At 35.7% G+C, this 25,547-nt stretch overlaps 2 protein-coding genes across 8 annotated transcripts; one reads left to right on the forward strand and one right to left on the reverse strand.

Moving 5' to 3' along the window:
- Positions 1-1,962: 1,962 nt before the first annotated feature.
- On the reverse strand, positions 1,963-4,379 carry LOC107779243 (sedoheptulose-1,7-bisphosphatase, chloroplastic). Its single transcript, XM_016599639.2, has 8 exons — positions 4,203-4,379; positions 3,961-4,080; positions 3,680-3,865; positions 3,510-3,591; positions 3,213-3,434; positions 2,794-2,894; positions 2,614-2,685; positions 1,963-2,525 (listed from the first exon to the last, which is right to left on the reverse strand). Exons 1-8 carry the CDS (start codon positions 4,320-4,322, stop codon positions 2,244-2,246), a joined length of 1,185 nt encoding a protein of 394 aa, XP_016455125.2. The 5' UTR covers positions 4,323-4,379; the 3' UTR covers positions 1,963-2,243.
- Positions 4,380-20,281: 15,902 nt separating this feature from the next.
- Positions 20,282-24,918, forward strand: LOC107779241 (uncharacterized protein At2g39920). 7 transcript variants are annotated; one of them, XM_075252195.1, is made up of 7 exons: positions 20,483-20,623; positions 21,087-21,144; positions 21,248-21,306; positions 21,402-21,560; positions 22,664-23,111; positions 23,728-23,928; positions 24,309-24,918. In XM_075252195.1, exons 4-7 carry the CDS (start codon positions 21,491-21,493, stop codon positions 24,520-24,522), a joined length of 933 nt encoding a protein of 310 aa, XP_075108296.1. In that variant the 5' UTR covers positions 20,483-20,623; positions 21,087-21,144; positions 21,248-21,306; positions 21,402-21,490; the 3' UTR covers positions 24,523-24,918. The 7 variants fall into 7 exon arrangements, with proteins under 7 accessions (XP_016455119.1, XP_075108297.1, XP_075108299.1 ...); XM_016599631.2 differs by having other exon boundaries at positions 21,254-21,306; XM_016599633.2 differs by lacking the exon at positions 21,248-21,306 and having other exon boundaries at positions 20,282-20,623.
- Positions 24,919-25,547: the final 629 nt, after the last annotated feature.

Consider the following 25,547-nt stretch of genomic DNA (forward strand, 5'->3'; position numbering starts at 1 on the left):
GATCCCTGTCCTCATCAATGCTCGAGAACAGAGCCTTGGTAGCCCGATGCTGAAGTTTTATTAACCCTCCTCGAAAAAGTCGAGGCCGGTACAATCAGATAAGATGGTCGAGGGTGAACGGCATCCCCTCGATTTTGCTCACAAAGTATCGGATCAGGATAACGATCCGCCAAAAAGAAGGATGGACCTGGCCTAGGGTTATTTGGTATTAACGACAGAAGTCAATAATAACGAATTCGAGGGGATCTAATGTGAAAGGGTAAGTATACACATTCAAAAACCCTTTCACGTAAGTGGTGATATCTTCGTCAGAAGTAGGAATTATTATTTCTTTTTTATCCCAATTGCAATCTTTCTTTAGCTGTTTGAGGTGCTTCTCGGTTATCGAACATATGTACCTTGATACTAGCTCACATTGGCCGGGGACCGATGAGCCTTTATCGACCTTAAAATCAGAAGTAATAACACACGCCCCGGGAACGCACTCCTCAGGCCGTGATTCTGCCGGTGTCTCATCGGCGGCACACTGTGAAGATGAAGCCTTCTCTTTCTGAGGAACGGTTTGTGATGTTTTCGCCATTTTCGAATTCAAAGGTGAGGAATAGAAGAAAGTGACAAAGATTTGGTAGAATTGAAGAGGGGCTTTTGCAAAGAGAAATCACATATTTGCGGGTAAGTCAGAGAATACGAAAAGGGACTTGGGAAATTTGTAAGATTGAAGATGTAAAAGTGGTAAATGATAAAAGGAAGGGTTATTTATAGGTTTAAGCGATGGCGGTTCAGTATCAGCGGTGGCCGACCACCGTCTGACATGCATTAAATGCCTTGAAAGACTAAACCGACAGAACAGCTATCACATGCGTCATGATCGAGCCCGATAGAAACGTCAGGTTAAAATCCGATCGAGCCTTTGAAAAATCATATCGTTTCTCACCACATTCTTCCTGAGAAACGAGGGGACTATCTGTATACAGTCGAAATAGATTTCGGCCTTCGCACGTCTGATCGAGTTTGAATGATAATCGATCGAAGTGAGACTTCGAGATGGGTTCCGAAGATAGAACAAACAAGCTTCGAACCCGAGGGGCCGATCAATGTCGAGTTCGATATTGTTATCGAGCTCGAATCTAAATCGAACTATGATGCAGAGTAAAGCTATCAAGCTCATGATCCAGAGACCAACCAACATTGACCCCGAATCAATTCAAGGGTCCGAGTCAGAATCGAGCTTAAGCCAAAGATCGAGAGCTCGAGTTAGAATCAGGCTCAAGCCGAGATCAAGAGCCCGAGTTAGATCGGACTCACAGACAAAAGCCGTTGCAATCCCACTAAGATGAGAGAATCTTGGCAGGAATTGTGGAAAAGTTGATTTATCATGAATCTCCCACTGAGTATTTTTTAATTATATTTAAAGTAAGATCCCTCTACTATAAAGAAGAGATTTTATCATTTTTGGAAAGGCAGTTTTTTGGAGCTCACATTGTAATTCAAGCACCATATTCTCTTATATTCGAGAGTTATTCTTTTAAGTCTCATAGACTGATTCATCTTGCTTAGTCCCAAAAAATCGCTTTCGTTACAAACTGTGTTTATTTTGTCTTCTCTGCGGTCCATATTTGATATTTCCTTTTATCCTTACAATTTGTATTGAGCTATATCACATATCCTTAGAACTACGAATAAATTCAACTCTATCCGTTTTTCGGGTAAACAAGCCACAAGTTAGTGCTTCTGTGTGAAATGACTTTTTGATTAGGTGAATCCTCTTGCTATACCTTTTATTAACAAATCCAATGTTTCTGGATTATATAGAAACTTCATTCTTCTTTAGCAAAATCCATGCTTGTGATCCTCTATCCCAAGTCTCACTCGTGCATTAGTTAAAAAACAGAATTGAGTTTGATCAGTCAGGGGACGAAGGTGCATTAGCCAATTTATGATACTTCAACGTAAATCAAATGATACAGCCATAAAATCATCTCTTTTAATTTGCTCTCCTTTTGTGCCCTCCAGCATTTGAGAGAGTTGCCGTACAAGATTATATTTCAGAAACAAAGACTCACCAAGAATATATATAGAAAAAGAAAATTGTTTGACTCCCCTTTTCTTCACAAGTTTAACATCATGATCATCTTAACCTTCGTCCCTTTGTACTCTGATAGATTAACATCCTTGAACATCTATACATGAAAATTTAGAGATTTCTCGAAAGAATTATGAGGTGGCTGCAGTTAAACCCTCAATTAAGCAGCAGCACCAACTGGTTCAGCAGCCTTAAGCCTTGAAGATCCATAGAGTGTTTCTTCAAAGCGGATAATCTCATTTTTGGAACCGTATGCTACTTGAGTCCTCTCATCTAAAGTTCCGATCACCTTGTCTAGAACTGACTGTTTCCCATCGCTGCTATAACCTCCAGCTTTCTCGATCAAGAATCCTAAAGGTGCAACTTCAAATAGTAGTCTTAGCTTGGCTTTGGCAGTTGGAGATGTCACATTTGTGAAAATACCTTTCTCCTTCACAATTATCTGCACATTTGAGAAGAAGAAGAAAGTATGAATTTACTGTTAAAAAGTAAAGGGTACTTGATTTCGAAAGAGTACTTAATGAAATTACCTGGTTAACATCAGGCACCATTCCTCCAGTGTATCTCAAGGTGTATTTCTCTTTGACATAGTAATCGATCAGCTGTAGTAAAGAATTAAATGTAAGAATGAGTGATGTCATTGCAATAGATACTAGGAAAGCATACAAATGTAATTAGTTTAAAAGAAAACTGAATATTGATAGTGAAACCTTGGCATAATCAGCATTGTCAAATGTGGCTCTCAAATTTCCAGGGGAAAACATTTTTCCTTCTTCAATTTCTGTTGTGTCCTTGACATGTTGCCATTTCCCTGAAAACCAAACAAAACATGGTTAGAATCTTGAGATAAGAGGAAACCATTGTTAATCACTAAGTTTGGATTTGTGAATTCAAATATACAGGTTTAAAGAATAGTCTCTAGCTGCATTATCTTTGAAAATCTTGTTTACAAAATTCCAAATTCTGCCAAGATGTCTGTTCAATGTTTTTCTATCGTTGTTTCAAGAATAAGGATCGATGCATTTAAGATACTTTCTGCAATTACTTTTATATTAAACTTTGGACATAGTTTATAATGTAGTGAATTAGGAGCATATTGCGAAAACTTAGCCAATGTTAATGTTCAAACCTTCATCGAGGAGGAGGAATTCGTGTGTGCCAGGAACGTCTTTAAGAGCAACAACATATGTAGTACGAGGTCCAAATATACCCATGGCCGCAGCAACTTGGTCTCTTCCTGTGATTCCTGTTAGTTTATCTCCAGGCCACACACCAAATATGGTTCCAACTGTGAAGTTTGTGTCCACAATACTTGATCCATCAAGTGGATCAAAAGCAACACTAAATCCTCCTGTTCATTTTGACATACAAAAAAAACATCAGCTTTGTGAAAATAATTCAGTGCTAAATATCTATTTAAGCCAACCTATAGCAGGGCCTCCCATGTCTTGGAGCTCAGGTACTTCCTCAGAACAAGCATATTTGCAGACGTGTGAATAAGTCAATGCCTAAACATAATTTTTAATTTTGTCAAACTGTGATTAAAATTAAAAGTTGTATACTTATTATTATTATATAAACAGTGATCGATCATACGTCGAAAAGCAACTTGTTTGCAAGCATATCAACAGCAAGCTGTTCATCTCCAAAAGAGTTGACACAAGCTGTTCCTCCACAGGAAGCTGTTCTGACTTTAAAGGCAATTGTTCTGAGTGCTTCTCCCATGCATAACATTAGACTGATCAGCCCCTTATCTGATGTTGATTTTGTAAGAAATTCTTCCTGCCACAAATATATATATATATATAGACCAAATCATTACTTATTTTTATGAGATTCCACTTTCTTAAAAAAATTAGACTAATGAACAAACTTACCAGGCTATCACCAATCTCACATTTAGTCATTAGGGAATAGCTTTTAGTCTTAGAAACATTGAGTGATGATTTAGGGGCAACGTGCAATGATTCCCCAAATAAAGAGCTTGATTTCAGACTCTGCAACAAACTCATAATACCATTGTTATATTAAATTTTAATCTATGCTTGGACTATAAATATACAATCAAATATATATATATATATATATATATATATATATATATATATATAGGATGTACCCTGATGCTGAATGATGGGGAAATGGACCTAGGAGCTGCTAGTGCAGTAGTTGAATATTGTTGAGAAGAAACATTTGGGAGGAGATCTGCACGTGCGCAGCACGTGACACTAGTCTCCATTATTGTGAATTAAGGTTTTACACTGAGGAAGAAGAAAATATGCAAGATACTAAGGTTTCAGCCTGAGATAAGCAGTTAATGGGATGGTGCCACGTGGATGAGATTAAAATAATGAGTATCACTCGTATATTTGTGGCTCAAATATCAAAAGAGATATGGTTACCTAATTGCCGATGAATGGTGACCCATTTCATTTTGTTTTTACTCCTACTAGGCAATTTGGATTTTGGCATGGCATTGTTACGCTTCCTGTCATGCTATTAGAGTTTAGTGACTTTTGGAAGTTGGAATAACTAAGGGGAGTATACATTTTCAAATGTCTGCTATTGTCAGCTAAGAATTCAACCGATCGAACATTATATTTTCGACATGAATCATATGAATATCTATGAAAAGAAGCATTAGAGTTAAATAGTCATACGACATACGAGTGGACTGGATTTTTTTATTTCATGATGGTAGTCTCGTTCAATATTGGCATACACAAATAGAGAGACAAGTTTTCTTAGTTCAATTGAACTTATTATATATATTGTTTACGTATGTTCTAAAATAATTAAAATAATAAATGTATTAAGATCATATTCATTTTGAATTTACTGACTCTATATTCTGAATGAGCCTAAGCCCAAAGCATTGCTTTTTCTTTTTCTTTAGTTTCATTTTATCTCAGAGAAATCCTGCTGTCTTCAAGCTTCTAAGAAAGAATGTATTTGTCGTCACATATTTTAAGAAAGATTAGTGAGTGTGCAGATGCACAAAATGTACGTGAAACATGCAAGATACTCACTATAGTGGTAAAAATGTTAGTAGGTCTAGAGGCGGACCCGGAATTTGAGTGCAACGGGGACACAACGTTTTAGATATGTCAATTATTAGCGACAAATTTCGGCGTGCAATCCTTTAAAAACAAAGCGATTATGATAACTTATTAATAAAGTATATGTTTGACCAAAAATATGACTCTCGGTTCAAATAATCAAATTTATGTGATTATGGGTTAAAATTAGTTAACAATAATATTTCTAGACGTAGCTTCCAAGGGTGTGATAAAGTCACATAGATTTGGTCGAATAGTGATAACAGTATGCAATAACTATTCCAAAAATCATGAATAATAATGTGGCATTTAATGGCAATGAATAACAATAAATGACACTTAAGTAAATAGGAGGAATGATTCACCCAATAAAGGATGAACGGGATGGTTGTTCCTCTTGACAATGATGAGTGACACACAAATCCTTGAATGCTTGAATTATTCTCGGATCTGATGAAAAAGTATGGAATAATACAGACAAGAATCTTAGTGAAAAGGTGGTGTTTGTATCTTAGTGAGAGAGAGAGAGAGAGAGAGAATCTTTTTTGTCAAAGTATCTTGTTACAAATGAATATCACATGCCTCATATCATTGTCTCTTTTTCTATTTATATGAGACATATTCCTAGTAAACCTTAATAGTACAAGTGCAGAGAATCCACTAGAATATTCTCTTTAATATCCTATTTCGAAAACTAGTTGTTACAGCTTTATCAACGGTGCTCGACTTCGACCATTATTGACATCTCGACCATGGCTCTCGTCGATTCTTCGACTATAAGTTTCGCTCCTTCCTAGTCCACCTCGACTAACGACGGCTCGAGAATTCTTTCTTTAGTATTATCTTATCTTAAATATTTTAGGACAGATTTTGACCCATACAGTTAGCCCCTCCGCTTATTGAGGCCGACCTCAGGCGGGCCTGATGAGCGAATTATGTTCATTACGGTCAAAACGATTAGACGAGCTGATCGGCTCGTGATGATTGAGGCGAGCTAGAAAAGTGGCCCTTCGTGAGCTGCAAATTTTGGAGTTGTGTTGTCCATGAATCAAGGTGACGTCATGACCTCGTGCATCATCATGATGCGTATTCCCGATGCGTCGCTTTATTTTGCATGGGGCTCCTGATTGGTCCTGCCACTTCAATTCCGATGCTAGGTAATGATGAGCCAATTTCTTGGTTCTGGCGCCTGAATTCCTATAAATAGGGATATGAGGGTGTAATCCCAAACTTTACAGACTTCCTACATCGAAACCTTATATCTTCTTCTTCCTTTTCCATTGTTGTGCATCTTTTCCCTTTGTTCCAGCGATCCTCATCGTTTTTAATCCTCCGTTGTTTGATACCTTCCTCTCTTTCGTTTAAAACATGTCTAATGTACCTTCTGAGTCCAGCGAGGGAAGTGACCCGGTCCCTCTAGCGATAGTTTTTCCTCCTCATGCTGAGAGCATTCCCACTGCTGTTGAGGACAGAAGCTTCCTGACGATGGAAGAGATAGTTCCTCGTACGATCCAGGTCCGATTTCTCAAAATTGCCTGAAGTCGAACCCGAAACCTTTAAGTCGGCAATGAAGGAGGCTGATTTATTAGAGCTTAAGGCTAAATACGGCCTTCCCGATCACGTCGAGTTGATCCCTCCCGGGTGGGATGCGGTGCAAGACCACCGTCCTGGATATTGCGCATTCTACGCCTACCTATTTCACGCCGGCTACACTATTTCTCTCCTTCCGCTGGCGGATGAATTTTGTCGTTTCTTCGGTGTTTTCCCGGCTCAGCTCGCGCCGAATGTCTACAAGCTCATAAGGATGCTTACCAAGTTTGCAGAGTTAGCCGGGCTCGATATCACACTTCGAGACTTGATGCACTTTTTCACCCTCAACTTTTATAAGGGGACGATATTGAACCTTCGCCATGGAGGAGGCAAGTTCCTGGTGGTGAAGATGGATGACAAGGTTAACCGCCAGTTCTGGCTCAATTTTTTCTTTGTTAGAACTGAGAACGTGGTGGCCAACATCGATGACTTCCCTGAAGATTGGAATTGCACTCGTAAGCGCCTAACTCCCCTGCATGTAGGTACTTGCTTTATTTTGCTTAGTCGTGGATTCTGACCTTTTGTTCTTTTCTTATGCAGCCAAGACCTCGCCTCCTTCTTTGGTCGAGGTCATTTCTGGTTGGGTCGATCGGCTCCTCCCTCACATTACAGGGATTCGTGAGTGGCCGGGCTTCTTCAAAAGGTTTGGGCTCGCTCCCCCCTCGACTAGTAAGTTACTTGTTTTATTGAAGTCTTGGCTCCCTTACTTTCCGTTTACTTTGCTGACTTTCCCTTTTTCCTGTGTTTTTTCTAGGATCGGCCAAAATTAAAAGTTGGCTTATTGAAGATTTTAAAGTTTTTTAAATTTGGTTTGGAGTAAGTTTTGATGTTATCGAGGTCCGTTTAGGATTCCGAGCCCAAGAATAGTTTTGTAAGGTGATTTAAGACTTGCACGCAAAATTTGGTATCGTTCCGAGTAGTTTAAGTATGATTCGGCGTATTCGGGGCAAGTTGCAAGAACTTGAAGTTCATAAGTTGATTCGATTTGGTTGAAATGTGATTCTTAGTTTTTTTTTTTCGTGTTTCGTGAGGTTGAGAAAGTCCGTTTTATGATTTCGAACTCGTTGATATGTTTGGACGAGGCCTCGGGGGGCCCGGATGCTATTCGAACGATGCGCGGAAGTCATTTGGACTTAGAGAAAATGGCTGAAGCAACAGAGCTTCTGATGCAATCGCACCTGCGAGGAACTAGCCGCAAGTGCGAGCTCGCATAAGCGAGCCAACGACCGCAAAAGCGGCGTGGCGTGGGCTGCCCAGGGATCGCAGAAGCGGAGCAAGGACCGCACCTGCGAAGGCGCAGGTGCGAAGAAGGCAAGCGTAGAAGCAGGCAAGGCCGCAGGTGTGGCACGTGCGCCGCGACGCGGACTCGCAGAAGCGGGCCATTATCCGCAGATGCGGAAGTATGCTAGCTGTGGAAGATCTGCATATGCGATGCTTTTTCCGCAGATACGGAGCCGCAAAAGCGGCCGATCCTCCGCAGAAGCGAAAATCGCTGGAGGCAGAAGGGTCCATTTAATACGGGACTTAGGCCATTTTTGCTAATATATTTTACTTCTTGGGCGATTAGCTTCTTAGAGATGGGTTTTCACCTAGCTATTGAAGGTAAGTAATTTCTATCCAATGTAAGTTAAATACATAGATTATGGGTAGATTTTAATATGAAAATTTGTAAAAATTATGGGTTTAGTTAAGAAACCTAGGTTTTGATAAAAATGAGATTTAACCACGAAAATGATTATGGAATTGGGTGAAAATTATATATTTGAGTTCGTGAGATTATGGGTAATATTTATCTTTGAAAATTTTCGGAATCCGGGTACGTGGGCCTGGGGGTGAATTTTAAGAATCTTCCAATTTGGGTTGGGTAATTACTTTAATAGTTAAATTATGAACTTTTGAACATGTATTGATTAATTTATATAACATTTGACTAGTTTCGGATTGATCGGCACCGAGTTGAGGCTTTAGAACGAATTGTGGTTCGGAAAGTGAGCTTTGAGACGAGGTAAGTCTCTTACCTAACCTTATAAGAGGGAATTTGCTCCATAGGTGATTTAAATTACCATTTGCTTCTAATTGTGGGGGCTACGCATGCATGAGGTGATGAGAGTCCGTGCGTAGCTACTAATTATGCTTATGTCCGGATAGTTTATGACCCAAATCATAAAATACTTGTAATGTTTGCACCCTACATGTTAATTAAAGTGCCTAAATTATAATGAAACTTGTCAGAGGATTTGTAAAAGACCGAATTTCACTTACTCGAGTTTTGGCAGGTTACTTGACCGTTAATAAAAATTGTGTTTCTTTGTGTATTAGCCTTGTAATAGCTTTTAAATCGGATGTTCATAAAGTATCCTCTCTTCTTGTGGATCGGGCCAAACACCTCGGCAGTAGAATAGATGCATTTATGGTTCGTGCCGCTCGACCTTCGGCAGTATACACATTATTCAGGATCAGGCCGTACGACCTCGGCATAAATCGTGCGTGATAATACTCGGAGCCTAACTATACTTGATATTATTTTATGGCTTGAGAGGTTATAATTATTTAATTACAGAAATTGACTTGAAATTTACTATTAGTGAAAGAATTATTTATTCACCGCTTGTTATTGAGTTATTATTACTATTTACATAACCCATGCTTATTTAAAATTTATGTATTCTATTGTTAGCCCATAGTAAGTGTTGATGTCGACCCTTTATCACTACTTCTTCGATGTTAGACTAGATACTTACTGGGTACATGTTGTTTATGTACTCACGCTGCACTTCTGTACTAATTGTGCAGGATCTGAGGCAGGTGCATCTGGCGGTCATATCGGTGCGCACCCTCGTTACCCCGAGGCCTAGTGATGAGTTGCTTCCTGAGTCGTTCTACAGCACCTAGAGTCTCTCTTTTGCATCTATTTTCTGTCTACTTTTATTTGAGATAGTATTTAGAGTTTTGGATATCATACTAGTTGCTCATACACTTGTGACACCAGATCTTGGAACACATACTAGTAGACTTTATGGTTTTGGAGTATTTTTGTCATTGTATTTGCTCACTCATTAGCCTTCGTTTTACTTTACTGAATTTTTCTACTCCTCATTTTCTTAATAAATGGAATTTAACTACATAAAATTTTTATTAAAAGGGTAATTACATGATTAGTTCACCGTTGACTTGCCTAGCGGCGAAGTTGGGCGCCATCACGGCCTATAGAAAAAATTGGGTCGTGACACATATGGTGTTCATTGACCTAGAAAACATATACGACAAAGTCCCACAGGAAGTTTTATGGAGATGTTTTGTCACGACCCAAATTCACATGACTGGCACCCGGCACACTACCCGACCCGAGCGAACCAACCCATATGTCAAATCAAATATAATTGCGGAAGCCAATTGAAAATCTTGTACATTTTCAAATCAAGTCATAGAGTATTTTTTTATTTCCAAAATCTTACATGAAAATTTTCATAAAAAATGATGTAATCAAATTAAATAATTATTTCTTTATCCACATCCCTATTTTTACATCCAACACAACTATCTATGGAGCCTCTATACCAAAGAATAGAACTATTACTTGGAATAATTTTAATAAAAAAAATAATAAATAACATGATAGCTACCACGAGATAAAAGTGGTGCTTCATCATACCTCGGAAAGAGAGTCATCCTAGTCCCGTCCACACATCACATGACACATCTCATCCTGAAATACGTAAATAAAATAGAACCCTGAAGAAAGGCCCCTAAGGATTGAGTACACCACGATGGTACTCAATAAGTGTCATAGACTCTCTCTAACTTAAGTTCTTGGGACAAACTTCATAAAAATAATGCACCAATATTTGATATAAAACGATAAAAATTTTTATCAATTCATGGTCTTTATCATTTTAAATAAAAGACAAGTGAAATATAACCTACAATATAAACTTTTAAAATATTTATATCAATCCAAGATTTTGAATAAAATCATACAAAATCATTATATTTGCTTTAAATCATTGAAATCACTTTCGGATTCTTAGGCCTAAACATAAGAAATTCATCCTTACCTTTCACTGGGAGTACTATACCATCACCGACACAAGAAGATCAACTAGGTTATGTACCTAGCGGCAAGTATCATATACTCTACTTGCTCAGATCGTCTCATCGTAGTGACGTACGAATTGGCTTAGCCGTACTAATAAGGAAGAATTACGGCTCTTATCACTTGGCCCAATATCCCAACCAAAATGGCCTAGATTTGGAGTCCTTACCAAGTTTGGCCCACGTTGTATATAATTGGGTTTGAAAGAAACTTTTCAACCTTTAGCTCATTATTAAAGACACACTTATAAGGTTTTTTTCTTTTCTTTCTTCTTTCCCAACATACTCAATCTCTCTTCACTCTCTCCCTAAAAATTACAGAATTATTTTGTACACACTCGTATTAATTACTTTTGAGCACTCAAGTGAAGAAACAAAAACAAATACCACAACATTCTAGCAATTTTTGTGCTCTATACAGATGTGCACAAGGGCTCTTTAATCCTCGCATTCTATGTCAATTAGGTTTCGAATTTTGAGTTCATTGACAAAAAAGGTTAAGGAACCACAATAAAATTTGGCCTATCAGTCCAAAAACTTCAGATCTTGCCTAAAAGAGCATCTCCGGTGACCTCGTCTCATATATTTTTATTTTGCTCAGTTTTTATTTCCATCCTTTGCTACTGGTGAAGCCCATATTTGAATTCCAAAACCTCATCGGAACATTTCAACACCAGCAACCACCGAAAACTGCAATGTAATGATGGACAAAAGGTATTTTCTAGTGTAAATATTGTATAGGTAGTGCTTATACACATTTATACAATATTGTATAAATATATGTGTGTGTGTATATCTGTGTACAATGTTGTATAAATTATCTATATTTTTAATGTTTATGTGTGTATATATATTGTACACGTATAATAGGCATCCATGGAAGTTTGACACTTTCTTCTCTTTTTCTTCTTTGTCTTATTTTTTTTTTTTGTATACATTATTACAGATTATATATACAAGTTTATACAAAGTTATACATCATTATACATGTAATGCACATATCCGGTTAACTCTAAAATTAAAAATTTTATATGTTCAATTTTTATTTTTATTTTCTTGAACAATCTATGTATAAATCGACTTTCCTTGTTGATTTATCTGCCAAATCATGAACGTGCAATAATTTTTTCAATTTTTTTTTTTTTTTTTACTATTTGGAACTTGGAAAAGAAGAAAATTTAAAGTTTTCGAGTTGCAATATATATATATATATATAAAAAGAAGAAAATTTAACGTTTTCGAGTTGCATTATATATTAATTTGCTTTTTTTGTAGATGGAATATGAATATATACAAACTTGAGGAAGAAGAATAAAAAATCACCCAATTTTCGTGCTTGAAGATCTGTTGAATAAAAAAATAATAAGAAAAATGCTCATTTTTCGAACTTTGGCCTATTGTTAATGGGCTACAGATTTGCAAAGTTGTAACCAGGCTATTCTGCTGCAACATATATGGGTGGACTATATTTTTGTATAATTCTCTCTGCTAATAATAGCACAAAATAGTACCCTCTCAAGGGAGAGCACTCTGTTGTAGTTTATACCAAAAAATGCCTACGCCTACACCGGCACGTGTAGTTTCATGATGACGAACACAATATATCTGAAGCCAATCTCGGTGAACACAAGTAACTCCCAAAATATTTGATACTCCAAAATAGATTCATAGCATAGTAGCCTCAAAGGATCTTTTTTTTTATTTTATCAAATCATAGCATTAATAGAAAATATAAACCATTTGAACAAAAATTAAATAAACAACCTTTTTACATGTTAAAACCTTTAGCAATTTAACATCAACATTTATAAAGATACCACAAGTGCTATTCTATTTATCAATTTTCAAAAGAAATACTTTTCATGAAAATTTATCTTTAGCACTCAAATATGTAAATTTTGATAAAAAAAACTTATAACATTTACCGTATCATTTTGCCAACAAGATTTAAAATAAAATTTTATGATAACGACATGACACTACATATGCAACATAATATTTTAGTACATGGAGACATCCGTACTTGTTTGTCCCCACAAGCATGAAAGCACATTTGTAAACAACTTACGCATTAACTCGAAACATACTTTTAAAGAAAATCCCTCAAGAAGCGTAAGTTTTAATCAACTTACCTCGCTTTCGTTTTATTAACATTCACAAGCTTTCAAACTTCTTTCATCGTTTTAATGTTGATTAAAATGCTCAAACATCATCAACAAGTCGATATCTACAATTAGATATCCTAATTACATTAAAATGACTTAAAATATTGATAAATATCCATTTATAGCTCATAAGTTGGTTACAACCCTCTAACAACTCAAATCGTTGAATAGATTCACATGCTAGCCCATTCAACTCCATTCTTATATTCTAATACTCATTCGAAGTCATTAATGATACTACATCAATTGTCTAATGCCACCAAGTTACTATTCATCGTCTTCCATAATCAACACTTGCAAAATATACAATTCGGATGATTACTTAGTGGATCACTTCCAGCTTTTGTAACAAATAATTTCATAGGTTCATTGTATTCATCAATTTCATCGCTAAGATTATTATTCATCTTCTCTCTCATTTTCTCAAAAGTACTATTCATGCCATGAACTAGAGTTTTATAATCCAATCTTTCAACCATTAAAACTTGTAACAAATGTTTCAAATATTTCTAACTACTCATAATAAACGAGTTTGAAGCATTAGAATTACTCTAGTAGATCAATCTTGAAAATCTCAACTTTGGTATTTTTTGTGTTCTGAGGATTTGATGATGAAATTTAGAATTTGGATGTAAGAATGATATTAGAACTCATGTATATTGAGTAAGAATCAATCCAAAATATCATTAACAACTTACCTTAGTTGGTTGGACTTGAATTTGAGCTTAAAATTGCTTCTTGACCTCAAGAATCCTAACCCCAAAAACTCAAAATACTCTCTCTCCCCTACTTTGTACTTATAGGCCCAAATTTTTGGGTTTCAGACCCTGCCCCAGATGCTTCGCATCCCCAGTTCACTCCTCCTCCAAGCTCGGATGCGGACCCGGACGCTATGACAGTACTTCACTGCCATCCTTTGGTAATTTGATCATAACTTCTTGTAGAAATGTCCAAATGACAAACGGTTTGAAGAGGTAGAAAGTAGACTCAAAGATCTTTCAGTTGATAGCCATATAACTCCTTATATATATTTAGATATGCTCGTCCAAGTTAAGTCTTACGCGTACTCATTTGGAACTTTAGTTTATCTTGTAATTTTCAACTTGAATTGTCCCAAGGGCTCTCCTTAGGCCTTATATCACTTCAAATATAAAGCGTACACTTGAGTTTCGTTTAATAGGTGAAATTTTGTTTTATGTATTATATACAATAACGGCTATTTTGGGTTAAAAATAGAATTTGAGCTTGATTAGAAATATATGCGACTAGTACTTTCTAGTAATTTTTTCTTATTTTAATATCTAGTAGATAGTATTAGAGCCTCCAGAATTCAATAATATACAAATCAGTGATTTAGTCTTCCGTCTTATTTTATATCTTATGAATAATTCTTATCGCATGGCAAACTAGTTATATTCTTATAAAAATAAATTCACAAATCCTAAAAAACCAACATGGATTTAGCTTTGCATTTGTTCTTGTGTCCTCCAATTTCTTGTATATTATTTTTTTGTCATGTGTTACTCATTAAAATTTATGAAATATATTACTCTCAATATTTACTCCACACCACCACTTTCTCCTTCATTATATATCTCTTGATCCTCTGTTTTGTTGAACACATGGAGAATAGAGACAAATTTGAACCCTTTTCAGTATTTTCATGTTAAAGTCCATTTCGTCTTTATTTCTTTTCTCCTGCTTCTCTCTTTCTTAATGAGAAAAAAAATGATAACTTTATCCTTTGTAAAACGCAATCAAATATTACAACCTCTACTTGTATCGATAGAGCTTTAGATTTTTATTTCACAGTTCAATAATTGATGCAAAAATAATCTATTTTTAGAATAAATAGAGACAACAACAATGACAAACTCAGTGTATTCTCATAAGTGGAGTCTGGGTAGGGTAGTATGTACGCAAACCTTATCCCTACCTTTAAAAAGGCAGAGAGGTTATTTCTGGTAGACCCTCGGCCGAGGAAAGATAAAAGGGAAGGGGCAATGGCAAGCAAACCAATTAAAAAACTAAGAGAAAACACAAAACTAACACTAAGGTAGTGCAATCAGAAAACCAAAGTGAAGGCAACAACAAGTAATAACAGAAGTCTAGAAAGACAAAAAAATACACGAAAGACACTAAGCGGTGTACTAAAGCTGCTGTAACAAAACAAATACAAAGATCGACTACCTAACCCTCTACACTAATTCTCAACCTCTATACCTTTCTATCCATGGTCATGTCCTCAGTTAGTTGGAGCAACGCCATATCTTGCCTAATCGCCTCTCCCCAATACTTTTTCAGCCTGCCCCTACCTCTCTGTTGGCCCTCCAAGGCGAACCTCTCACACCTCTTCAGTCGTGCATCTATGTCTCTCCTCTTCACATGCTCGAACCATCTTAGCCTCGCCTCCCGCATCTTTTTCTCCACCGAGGTCACGCCCACCTTGCCCCGGATAACTTTATTTCTAATTATGTCTAATCTGGTATGCCCACACATCCATCTCAAACATCCTTATCTCAGTCACCTTCATCTTCTGGACATGAGAGTTCTTGACTGGCAAACACTCCGCCCCATACAACATAGTCGGTCTGACCACCGCTCTATAGAACTTCCTTTTAATTCTTGGTGGAATATTCTTATCACACAAGACACCGAAAGCAAGCCTCCATTTCATCCATCCCGTCCCAATATGATGTGTGCATCCTCGTCAATCTCCCCATTCCCTTGAATAACTGACCCAAGATACTTGAAACTCTCTCTCCTAGGGACGACTTGAGAATCAAGCCTCACGCCTTCCTCCACTACCTGAGTCACGCCACTGAACTTGCACTCCAAGTATTCTGTTTTAGTCCTACTCAACTTGAAACCTTTAGACTCCAAGGTTTGCCTCCAAACCTCTAACCTCTCGTTTACATGCAAAAGACTCCAAGGTTTGCCTCCAAATCTCTAACCTCTCGTTTACACTGTTGCGTGTCTCGTCGATCAGCACAATATCATCTGCAAATAATCAAAAAATATAAATTGGGAAATAAAAAGAAAGAGAAAACAAATGCAGTCATGCCTCTTTATAACAACATCCCTATATAACAGTCATTCACTATAAAAGCCAAGTTTTTCTCAGAACCGATTTTAAGTTATATTTTACCTTTCTATAATAACTTTTTACCTATAAAAACAACAACTATATTTATAACAGAATGCTCTTTGTAAAATTACCCATTTATAACAGCCATATAGAATCTTTAAGATTAATATAATAATTGTAAAATGCACACAATCTTTTCCATTAAACAAAGTTTCTATCTTACATAAGATATAAGATTTGAAGTTATGCACATGAATCTTTTCCATTGAACAAATTTCAAAAAAATATTTAGATAGAAAATTTAATTGATAAGCTCTTAGATTGTTTTCAAAGGAAAGCTATTGGATACCTTTTTGCTGAAAATTTGGACACGAATCTTTGCCAATTCAAGCGTTATATCGCTAGTAAGAGAATAAAATCTACGAAACAAGCTATAATTATAAAGTTCTTCCATCAATCTTGAAAGAATTTATTTTTCTATGTAGCTTTAAAATGTCTGCCTTAGAGTTTATTTCTTTATACATTTAGTTATGAATTTATTAATAATGTATTAGCTTTATTCAATAATTAATTAGAGAAATATGCATATCTTTTGAGATTTTTAATTTGAATAATTTTTTTATCTTTTATATATAACATTAAAAAATTAATTTTTGGATAATTTTTATCTATAACAGCCAAAAAAATATTTAAATATCAAATTTTATTATAGGTGTATAACAGTCATTTACTATAAAAGACAAAAATATATCGGAACAAATGAATCTGTTATAGAAAGGGTTGACTATAAATAGATAAATAAACAAGAATGAAAATTAGAAGAGAAAAAATTGGGGACCACCAAAGCTTAAAGCTTATAGTACTCGCGTAAATCTTTTACAATAGGCATAAGCTTAATTTTCACTATGTCGTAACCTTTCTTCCTGTGTAACAGAAGAAAAAAGTCAATAACGAGAATTTGGAGTGAATAACTAAAAGGCATTATAAATAGAGAGATCTTAAAAAGAAATTAGGTTGAAGAAATGAACAGAAAGTGTACAAGTATTTAGTGGTTTATAAACAATGAATATTCGAAAATCCACTTGAAAGTAGAATTGCTATCGTATACGGGTGAAACGGGGTTCATGAAATAGCCCGGTTTTCAATAAAGTAAATCGAGTAAGAGACGTGATGATAAGAAACCGGAATCGAGACAAGGGTCTCATCGAGCCAGGGTCCGGGGCCAAAACGCCCACCCTCGGGAACATCAGGGCCATGACCCCGGGATCGGTCCTAATCCCAAAAAACTTCAGAGAGTGTCGCCAGGCAACCGAGCACGATTAACAGTAGGCCGTGATATCTGTGACCAGCCGGGTATCATGGCGTGGATCTCGGCACGTACCAGCGAAAATCCGGTGATTAGTTAAACGGAAAATGTTTACCTTTTATGGAATTGTACCTAGGGTAGGACTCCCCTACTATATAAAGAGGGGTCTGATTATTCATAAAACACACTGTAACACGCACATCAAGGCAATATACTATTATTTTCTTCTAGTTCTTATTCATCAGTGCTTGGTCATTGTGTGTCCGGGATCAAGGGCGGATATTTCATTAAGGCTGTTATTAAGTCTGAAATCAACCTCCTCAAGTGATTTGATAATTTATTACCTCCTTTATCTGTTTAATCTTACGTAATTTATCGTTTATATTGAATTAATCCACATATCCTTAAAATCATAAATAAATTTAATTGTTATCCGTTTTCGAGGATAAACAACTATATTGGTACAATGGTTAAATAGGACTTCAAACCCACCATGTAAACTATATATGCAGCTGAATTACATCAGGACACTATGCAGCAATGTTTGAATGTGAGTATTTCCCATATTTATAGAGGCAAACCTCCCAGCTGTGAGCTGACTCTTTATCCAAATATTGTTATAATCAGCATTAGCTAAGAAAAAATTTGACTCCATTGAAGGAATTTTGCTAAGCGGAGCTAGGGATTTAAGCGTGTGAGTTTTAAATTTTAAAATAAAACACTTTTGGCTAATATTAGACTAAAGTCATTATCCTTCCAGCATCGCAGTGACTACAAAAGGAAATGTGAAATCTTTTTTACTGTTTACCCGAAAAACGGATAGAGTTAAATTTGTACATAGTTCTAAGGGTATGTGGTATAACTTGACACAAATCGTAAGAGTAAATAGAAATATCGAGTGTTGACTGTAGAGAATGAAAAATACGCAAAGTTGAAAAGAAGATGATTTATGGATTAAGCAAGATAAATCAATCTATGAAACTAAAAAAGGATAACTCTTCAATATGGGAGTGTATGATATCTTGTTACAATGTATGCCAAACTTGATCCTTTACATAAATATAGTCATCCATTTTATAGTGGGAGGATCCTACTTTAGATATAATTAAAAATACATAGAGGGGAACCCATGATAAATCAGTTTTTCTCTAATTCCCGTAGAGATTCTCTCCCTTAGTGCGGCTGTAACGGCTCATGTCCATGAGCTCGATCTTGATTGGACTCGGTATTGGTCGGTATTGATTTTAAAGCTCGATGTGGGTTTGAACTCGATGCCGACTCGGGGTTCGGTATTGACCTGGGTTCGGTATTGGTTTGCCTTTGGTTCTTAAGCTCGATTCCGCTGCTTCTTAGTATAGTTCGATTTGGACTCGAGCTCGATAATGATGTCGAGCTCGATATTTAATCTGACTCCGAAACTCGAAACTTGTTCGTGCCTTCTTCAAATCTCACCTCGATATTATGAAGATGTTCTTCGGTCTATTTTCACCAATCGTACGAAGGTTGAAAACGGTTTTGACCATATACATATTCAAACATCCAAATGGTTAGGCAGTTTCATTTATTTCTTTTGAGAGATTATTGGCTGAGAATTTCAAAAAAGCTCTCTCTTTTGTCAAGGTGAACGATTTAGTGAAGAATTTCTCGTCTAACTTATTTTCTTACTAGGTTATTTCTTCTTTTCTCTTTTTATGTATTGTAGATGTATATTGTACAGTATTGTAAGGGGAGAGTCTCCCTTATTTACCTTCTAGGTTCTTTTGTGAATGGGGGAGTCCTCCCATATTAGATGTCTGCTAGCTAGATAATTTACGGGTCGTTTGGTACAATGATAAATTAATAAGGATATCTCATGGGATTGGCACCTTTTATATTAGTGTAAAATTTATTCTAATATTAGCTAATATTTATAATCAAATACGGGATAAATACAATCTCAAATTCTATTTAGAATTCTTTTCTCATGCCTCGTAACAATCGTTCCCTAGATTATGGTGTCTATCTTAAATACGGTGATTGGTTACAACCTTTAGTAAGGATGTGAACTAGAGAGCTATATTAGGACTTGGAATTTAGGAGGTCAGGTTTATGTCCCCCTCCATTAATCTTCTCTTTTTGTAGTAATATACAAGGTAGGGGTCATGACCAAACTCTCTCTCCCCCATCATCTTAGGAGGTAAAAGTCTTGGTGAATATATTTAAATAAATAAAAAGGGTAGTATTTTGTCCACTATTTAATTGGATATCTACATTTTGTTAGATTTATCTGATTTTCTTATTATATTTGGATTTTTATTTTACTTGGAGGAATGATAGAATATTTATCATAAAGTGATTTAATTTTCCTAAAAGGAAAATATAAATATCTTTCGTAGTTGACAAATCTCTTTCTTGTAGGAAAATATTATGGAATGCTAAAAATTAAGGAGAGTTTTGTTTAGGGAAAGAATTTATTCTCTTATTGATGTAGGTCAATTACCAAACCATATTAAAGTATATTGTCGCTTTTAGTATAATTCTCTTCGTCGTCTGATTTATCGTCATTAAAATTTATGTTGTTAGCTACGCCTTATTATTTCGCCCCCAACATTTGTCTTGTTTTAATTGGTACCGGAAATACTCATTTTCCTAAAGTAAAGCTCCTTCTGTCAAATACATCATAATCAACAGAAGTATACTCCATAGGTACTTCATATGTCCATAGTTGTTCTACTATACAAATTTATACTTATTCTTTCAAAAATTAAAAGCAAATAATGACGTAAAATATTCTCTTTATCAAAATTTGAAACATTCACATTAAAAAACTGCGTTGTTATTATCTGTGAAAAACGAAATTAGAATATTGGAATTAGAACGTTGAGAGTTCTTTAATGCTCTCTTTACCTTGTATGGAATATCTCAAAAGATGTTCATCCAGATTTATCTTGTAATATTATTTGAGATTTGAGATATTACACTCACTTTCTTTATTTCAATTTTTTCTTTGTTTCAAATCAAATGATAAAAGTCTTGCAATGGGACCTATATAAATCAATCAAGCACAAAATATCACAATTATTTCATCTTTAGGACAAAACGCATTTTTCTGATTGGCCTTAATGCCTTTATATAGTCCCTCTTTCTCAGCATCATTTCTCTAGCTTTTGAAAATGGTGATTAAGAAACATTCGAGATGATCCAGATGGGACACTCTTACAGTCCATTCCAATTTCCTGCAAAATTCAACGTGGATTTCAGGTAATTGAGAAACAAGATTCAATTCTTCAGCTGTTCAGTTGATAAATATATTTAATGAGGTTTCAGTTTGAAACCAGCTCAAAACTCACCAAAACTGAAAATGGGGTTTTTATTATCTTCTTTGAAGACAATTCATATTCTTGTTTTGGTATGAGCTTGATAAAGCTTGTAGATAAGTTGTTTTCTTATCCTCTGTCCCATTGAATGGAAACAGAAAAATGATTATCTAATTGCTGATATTGGTATTATTCTTTTGGTAATAACTTAAATTTTGGAGGATTGCTTTTTGACCCTGTTTGGCAACAACATCTGACGTATTAATCCCATTTAAAGAATCTAATTAATTGGCGAGATTGACTGAATTGTAACTCTGATTATTGTTATCTAATTGCTGGGTTTATTCTTGTTGTATAAGAGCTTATAAACTTTGAGAGTGATTTGCTTTCTGTTTGTGTTTTTTTAGTGTAAAACTCAGATTTGGAGTAGTGTCCTCAAGAGAAGAGAACATCCAAATTAATGGGGTAGGTTGTTATTTTTGGGATGCTACTAATAATGAATGAAAGCGATCAAATTATGATTATGCAAGTAACTTTTTGTAAAATTGAGTTGTTTGTCTTTTTTGAGTGATAGGGCAAGAAGGTACCATGTGGAACTACTCGCATGAAATTTTAAGGAAGCTTCTTGTAAATTGTTGGAATCTGTTGACAATTATATAGCTTGGAAGCTTCCTACTTTCACATTCAGGTTTGATCAATTTTGTTGTGTCATCATTCTTCAGGTAACCATGTTATCTTCCAATTGGAAACTGGTAAATCACTTAGAAGGACATTAGTCGAGCTAACATTTCCCCGTCAAAGCGATAAAGCCATGTCTGCGTACGGGCATATGATGGAGGGGGAATTTTCTGCTCAAAGTCTTTCAACCAGAGGAGGTTCAGGTGTGCATCCTGCTTTCTTTTTCTGATTACAATTGACTATATACTGCACTAGGGTCTTAGCAAATCTTATAAAAAAGGGCAGCCCGGTGCACTAAGCTCCCGCTATGCGCGGGATCCGAGGAAGGGTCGGATCATAAGGGTCTATTGTACGCAGTCTTACAATGCATTTCTGCAAGAGGCTGTTTCCACGGCTCGAACCCGTGACCTCCTGGTCACATGGCAACAACTTTACCAGTTACGCTAAGGCTCCCCTTCTTAGCAAATCTTATACTGAATGCTAAAATTTCATCAAACACATTATTTGGCTCCCAAATGAACACACCAGTATAAGAGGGTTGCACAAATAATATAAAGTGAGTAGAATATCATTCCACGAGAATTTGGAATTTATGAACTACGACTAATTCCTAGGATTTATAAACTTGCTCTATTCAATCTCATTGCAATCCTAAACCTACTTTTTCAAGTTCGAATTAAGATTCATACCCAAGGTACTAAAGTATTTCCCAAAACATTGAAAAGACAAAATAGCCCTTAAAAGCTCATTTGATGCCCTCAAGGACATAGCGTGTCACGATGGAAAAGTATAATGTCATAGTGGCTCGTGCTAGTTTTGGTGTGGCACACTACGCTGCACAACTTGGTAGAATGGCCAATAACTTTGCGTAGGAGAGTCCAAATGATGAATCGTTTGAATAGCTGGAAACTAGACTTTGAGAAATATGATATTGATTGAGGAATCCTGACCAAATTTCCTATATATTGAGAGTAATACTCTGTTGAACTGAGGTAATATATATTACTTTGAATTGAAAAAAATTCTCATTACCTACACATATATGATAAAATAACATGAGATATACACACAAAACACCAGAAAATATAGCAATTTTAGAAGTATATGACTAATTACATATACTTTTGGCTCATCAACATCTTGTTTTTGGTCTGATGAAGTTGAAGTTAGACTGAGGGCCTGATGAGTGCAAAACTGTCATCGTAATCTTCCAATTTGGAGTGAGAGCCTCAAATCATGTCATCTCTTTCTCACAAGTTTAAGTAATAGCTCCAAATGATAATCATTTACTCGTGACTTGTTGCAGAAGTAGGAAGCCATTATACTCTGGAGACGGGGCTTTACATTACTTCTTTTGCTGCCACAGTCCTCATTGCTGGACTTGTGACAGTTGGCGTTTCGCTAATGACCCTATTGATTACATTGGCTGTAATGTTGCGGTCTTGTCAAACTCAGAGTGCTGGTGTTGTTGAGACCTGGAAATCCACCGATGATTATAACTATTGCAAAACTTTTGTTCTGCATGCGGAACTAAATCTTTTGCCTTCAGCTTCTTTCCCAGCAATTTGCAAAAGCCTTGCTGTTGGTTACATTAAAGACGGTCACTACCTGAAAGACTTAAATATTACAGTTGGATTGGCAGAGCAATACTTCAGTAATCTCAAACCACTTCCTGATGGCTGTGACGTTGTGTTGATGGACATTGATGACCTCTTGCCAGAAGATTCTTTCTATCCCTACCAAGTGCTACATCGGTAATGTTTTTAATTCTTGATATGATGGTCTTTTCTTATGCTCATCCTAGTAGTCGGCATTATCACTAACACTACATTATCTCAGTTGAGTTGGCATTTGTAAATTGGAACTACAAAATTTTGCATATACTTTATGAAACCAGCTTTCCGATTTATTGACACTGAAAAATCAGCTTAAGATGCCCTTAGCAATGCACTGTTCTGGGAATTGTCTACAGTACAATCGGTAGGATGTTAACCTAGATGCGTGTTAAAAGATTACATTTCCTCTGGGTTTGGGATAATTAGATTCAAAGAGCTATTTATTTTCTTGTCAAGAATGTCTTTACTTGCTTTGATGTTTTCTCCAAGTCGGACAGGATATATTTAACCTGCTGAAAGTTTTCTGCATAAGAATCTATATTGCTTTGAAGTTCTTTTGTTCTCCAGAGTATAGATTGGAATCAGTACTAGTACATTATCACTTTCATTCGCCTTTGTGATCTGACAATAGAAACCTCTGATTAACTGTAACCCCAGAAGACCCTAAGAGAACAATATTCTTGTACCTGGCTTGAGTTGACCAACAGATTGGTATTCCCAACTACAACAAATTAACATACTTATTCTTATCCAGATTCAAGGAGCATGTTTGTAGTGATTGCATTGAAGATGTGAAATACCTGAAGCACCTATTTTTTCGACAACTGTACCTGATACTTAAAGATGGTGGGTGGAAACTGATTTTCTTGTCTAGGAAGACTGAGAGACTACATAATACCACAGCACAATACCTTATTTCTGCTGGATTTGGTGGATGGTCATCGTTAATCATGAGGTATTGTTGCTTCCTGAATTACTCGTTCATAACTTTCAAGAATGAATGATCACACGGTTTAATACAATAGATGAATATCTTTTAGCAGATCTTATTTAAATCCAAAAATCCTCCTCGCATATTATGTTTTGGATGTAATACTGTATTTTTTATAATCAATCTTTAGGTCTAATGGGATGCTAAAAGTCAATTAATAAGGTGTTAAAAATGTCATAAGTATGATGAATTTACACAATTACATGACTGCCACCTATCAATACATCAATCAGAAGATCATGCAGTTTAAATTTCTCTATATGTCTTCTCTTATTTGCATTTTTCACTAAATTATTGTTTCTCCTTATTTTGTTGATCTTTCATAGATGGTAATGCTATTGCAGAACTGATAATGAACTGCAAATGGACCTACCTGAATATTTTTCAGTTGGAAGAACTATACTGCAAAAGGAAGGATTTCGGATCGTTGCTGTGATTAGTAGCCAGATGGATGCTTTAACTGGCTCATCTTTAGGAAGACGTGTTTTCAAGCTTCCAAACCCGAATTTTTATTTTCAAACGGGGCATTATACTGAAATCAGAGATGTACTCAAGTAAACTCTGCCGAAGAAAATTTTCTTAGGATATGCATATATAGCGGAACTATGTCTCAACTCTCAACTACATACAGAATTTGGCTTGCAGCTTGCGTAAAGAGGCTATTGTTGATATGTCTTGGTTGGATCCTGATGGTTCTACTCTTCATTTTTTGTAATTTGTATATATTTTACTGCTGATTTGCTCTTAGTGACTCCGCGATTTTTAGCGTTTTAGAACTTTTTCTTCATCTATTTTATTTCATTGCCTGTATTTATTATATTTGTAATGAATTCATATCGTCGATCCAGGAATGTAATATCACCGAGCAAGCTGATTGTATTCCTACACTAAGCTTCTTCAAGTTAGAGAATATTTCCATGTATTCCTTCTTCAGGAATATATTTTGTGCTAAAAGTTGAAGTTTGCTCTAAGTCTTTATTGTATTTAAACATTGAATGCACTCTTCAGTTCTATAATTTAGCTTGACCTGTGAAAGTTGAACTATAATGACACTCTTGATTTTAAGTTTTTAATTGTTTAACAAAGATGGTCTATCTTGTGTCTTCCAATGCGGAATATGATGTCCTGTTTCACCAATGATTTCTGTTAATGAGGTGTTTAATTAGTTTGTCAGCAAAGTGTAACTTTAAAAACAGAACAAATACAAAGGAATCGAATGATTTAACGTGTACTAAGTATATGGATTCATATTGCGACTAAAAAATAAGACATAAGAAAAGTAGAAGCTTTCCGGTCGTTGATAACTCGTTTTACATGCGATCTACTAGTAGCTTCTTAGTTGCCATTTGGAGGATATATATATATATATATATATATATGTCCACTTTTAAGTTATAGAGTAAATTTCAGGTTAATATGATTTAGAATAATAGGTATTTGTATCAAATCGAACATGATAACCTTAACAAATCTATAATAATCGGTGAGTTATGGTAACCTAAAAATAATGGCAAAGCCATAAATGATTCTATAAAGGAATTCAGAAAAATACTATAATATCACATCTATCTGAACTTAGAAGC

The sequence above is a fragment of the Nicotiana tabacum genome, chromosome 4, assembly GCF_000715075.1.
Source record: "Nicotiana tabacum cultivar K326 chromosome 4, ASM71507v2, whole genome shotgun sequence".
In the NCBI taxonomy this organism is placed as follows: Eukaryota; Viridiplantae; Streptophyta; class Magnoliopsida; order Solanales; family Solanaceae; genus Nicotiana; species Nicotiana tabacum.

Excerpts from the sequence above, each read along its gene's own strand:
- LOC107779243 (XM_016599639.2), bottom strand. The coding sequence starts at position 4,322 with ATGGAGACTAGTGTCACGTGCTGCGCACGTGCAGATCTCCTCCCAAAT. Across the intron at positions 3,435-3,509 it reads CATGGGAGGCCCTGCTATAG|GAGGATTTAGTGTTGCTTTT; the intron begins GTTGGCTTAAAT and ends CAAAATGAACAG. Across the intron at positions 2,686-2,793 it reads ACAATGCTGATTATGCCAAG|CTGATCGATTACTATGTCAA; the intron begins GTTTCACTATCA and ends TCTTTACTACAG.
- LOC107779241 (XM_016599633.2), top strand. The coding sequence starts at position 21,491 with ATGTCTGCGTACGGGCATATGATGGAGGGGGAATTTTCTGCTCAAAGT. Across the intron at positions 23,112-23,727 it reads CCCTACCAAGTGCTACATCG|ATTCAAGGAGCATGTTTGTA; the intron begins GTAATGTTTTTA and ends ATTCTTATCCAG. Across the intron at positions 23,929-24,308 it reads TGGTCATCGTTAATCATGAG|AACTGATAATGAACTGCAAA; the intron begins GTATTGTTGCTT and ends ATGCTATTGCAG.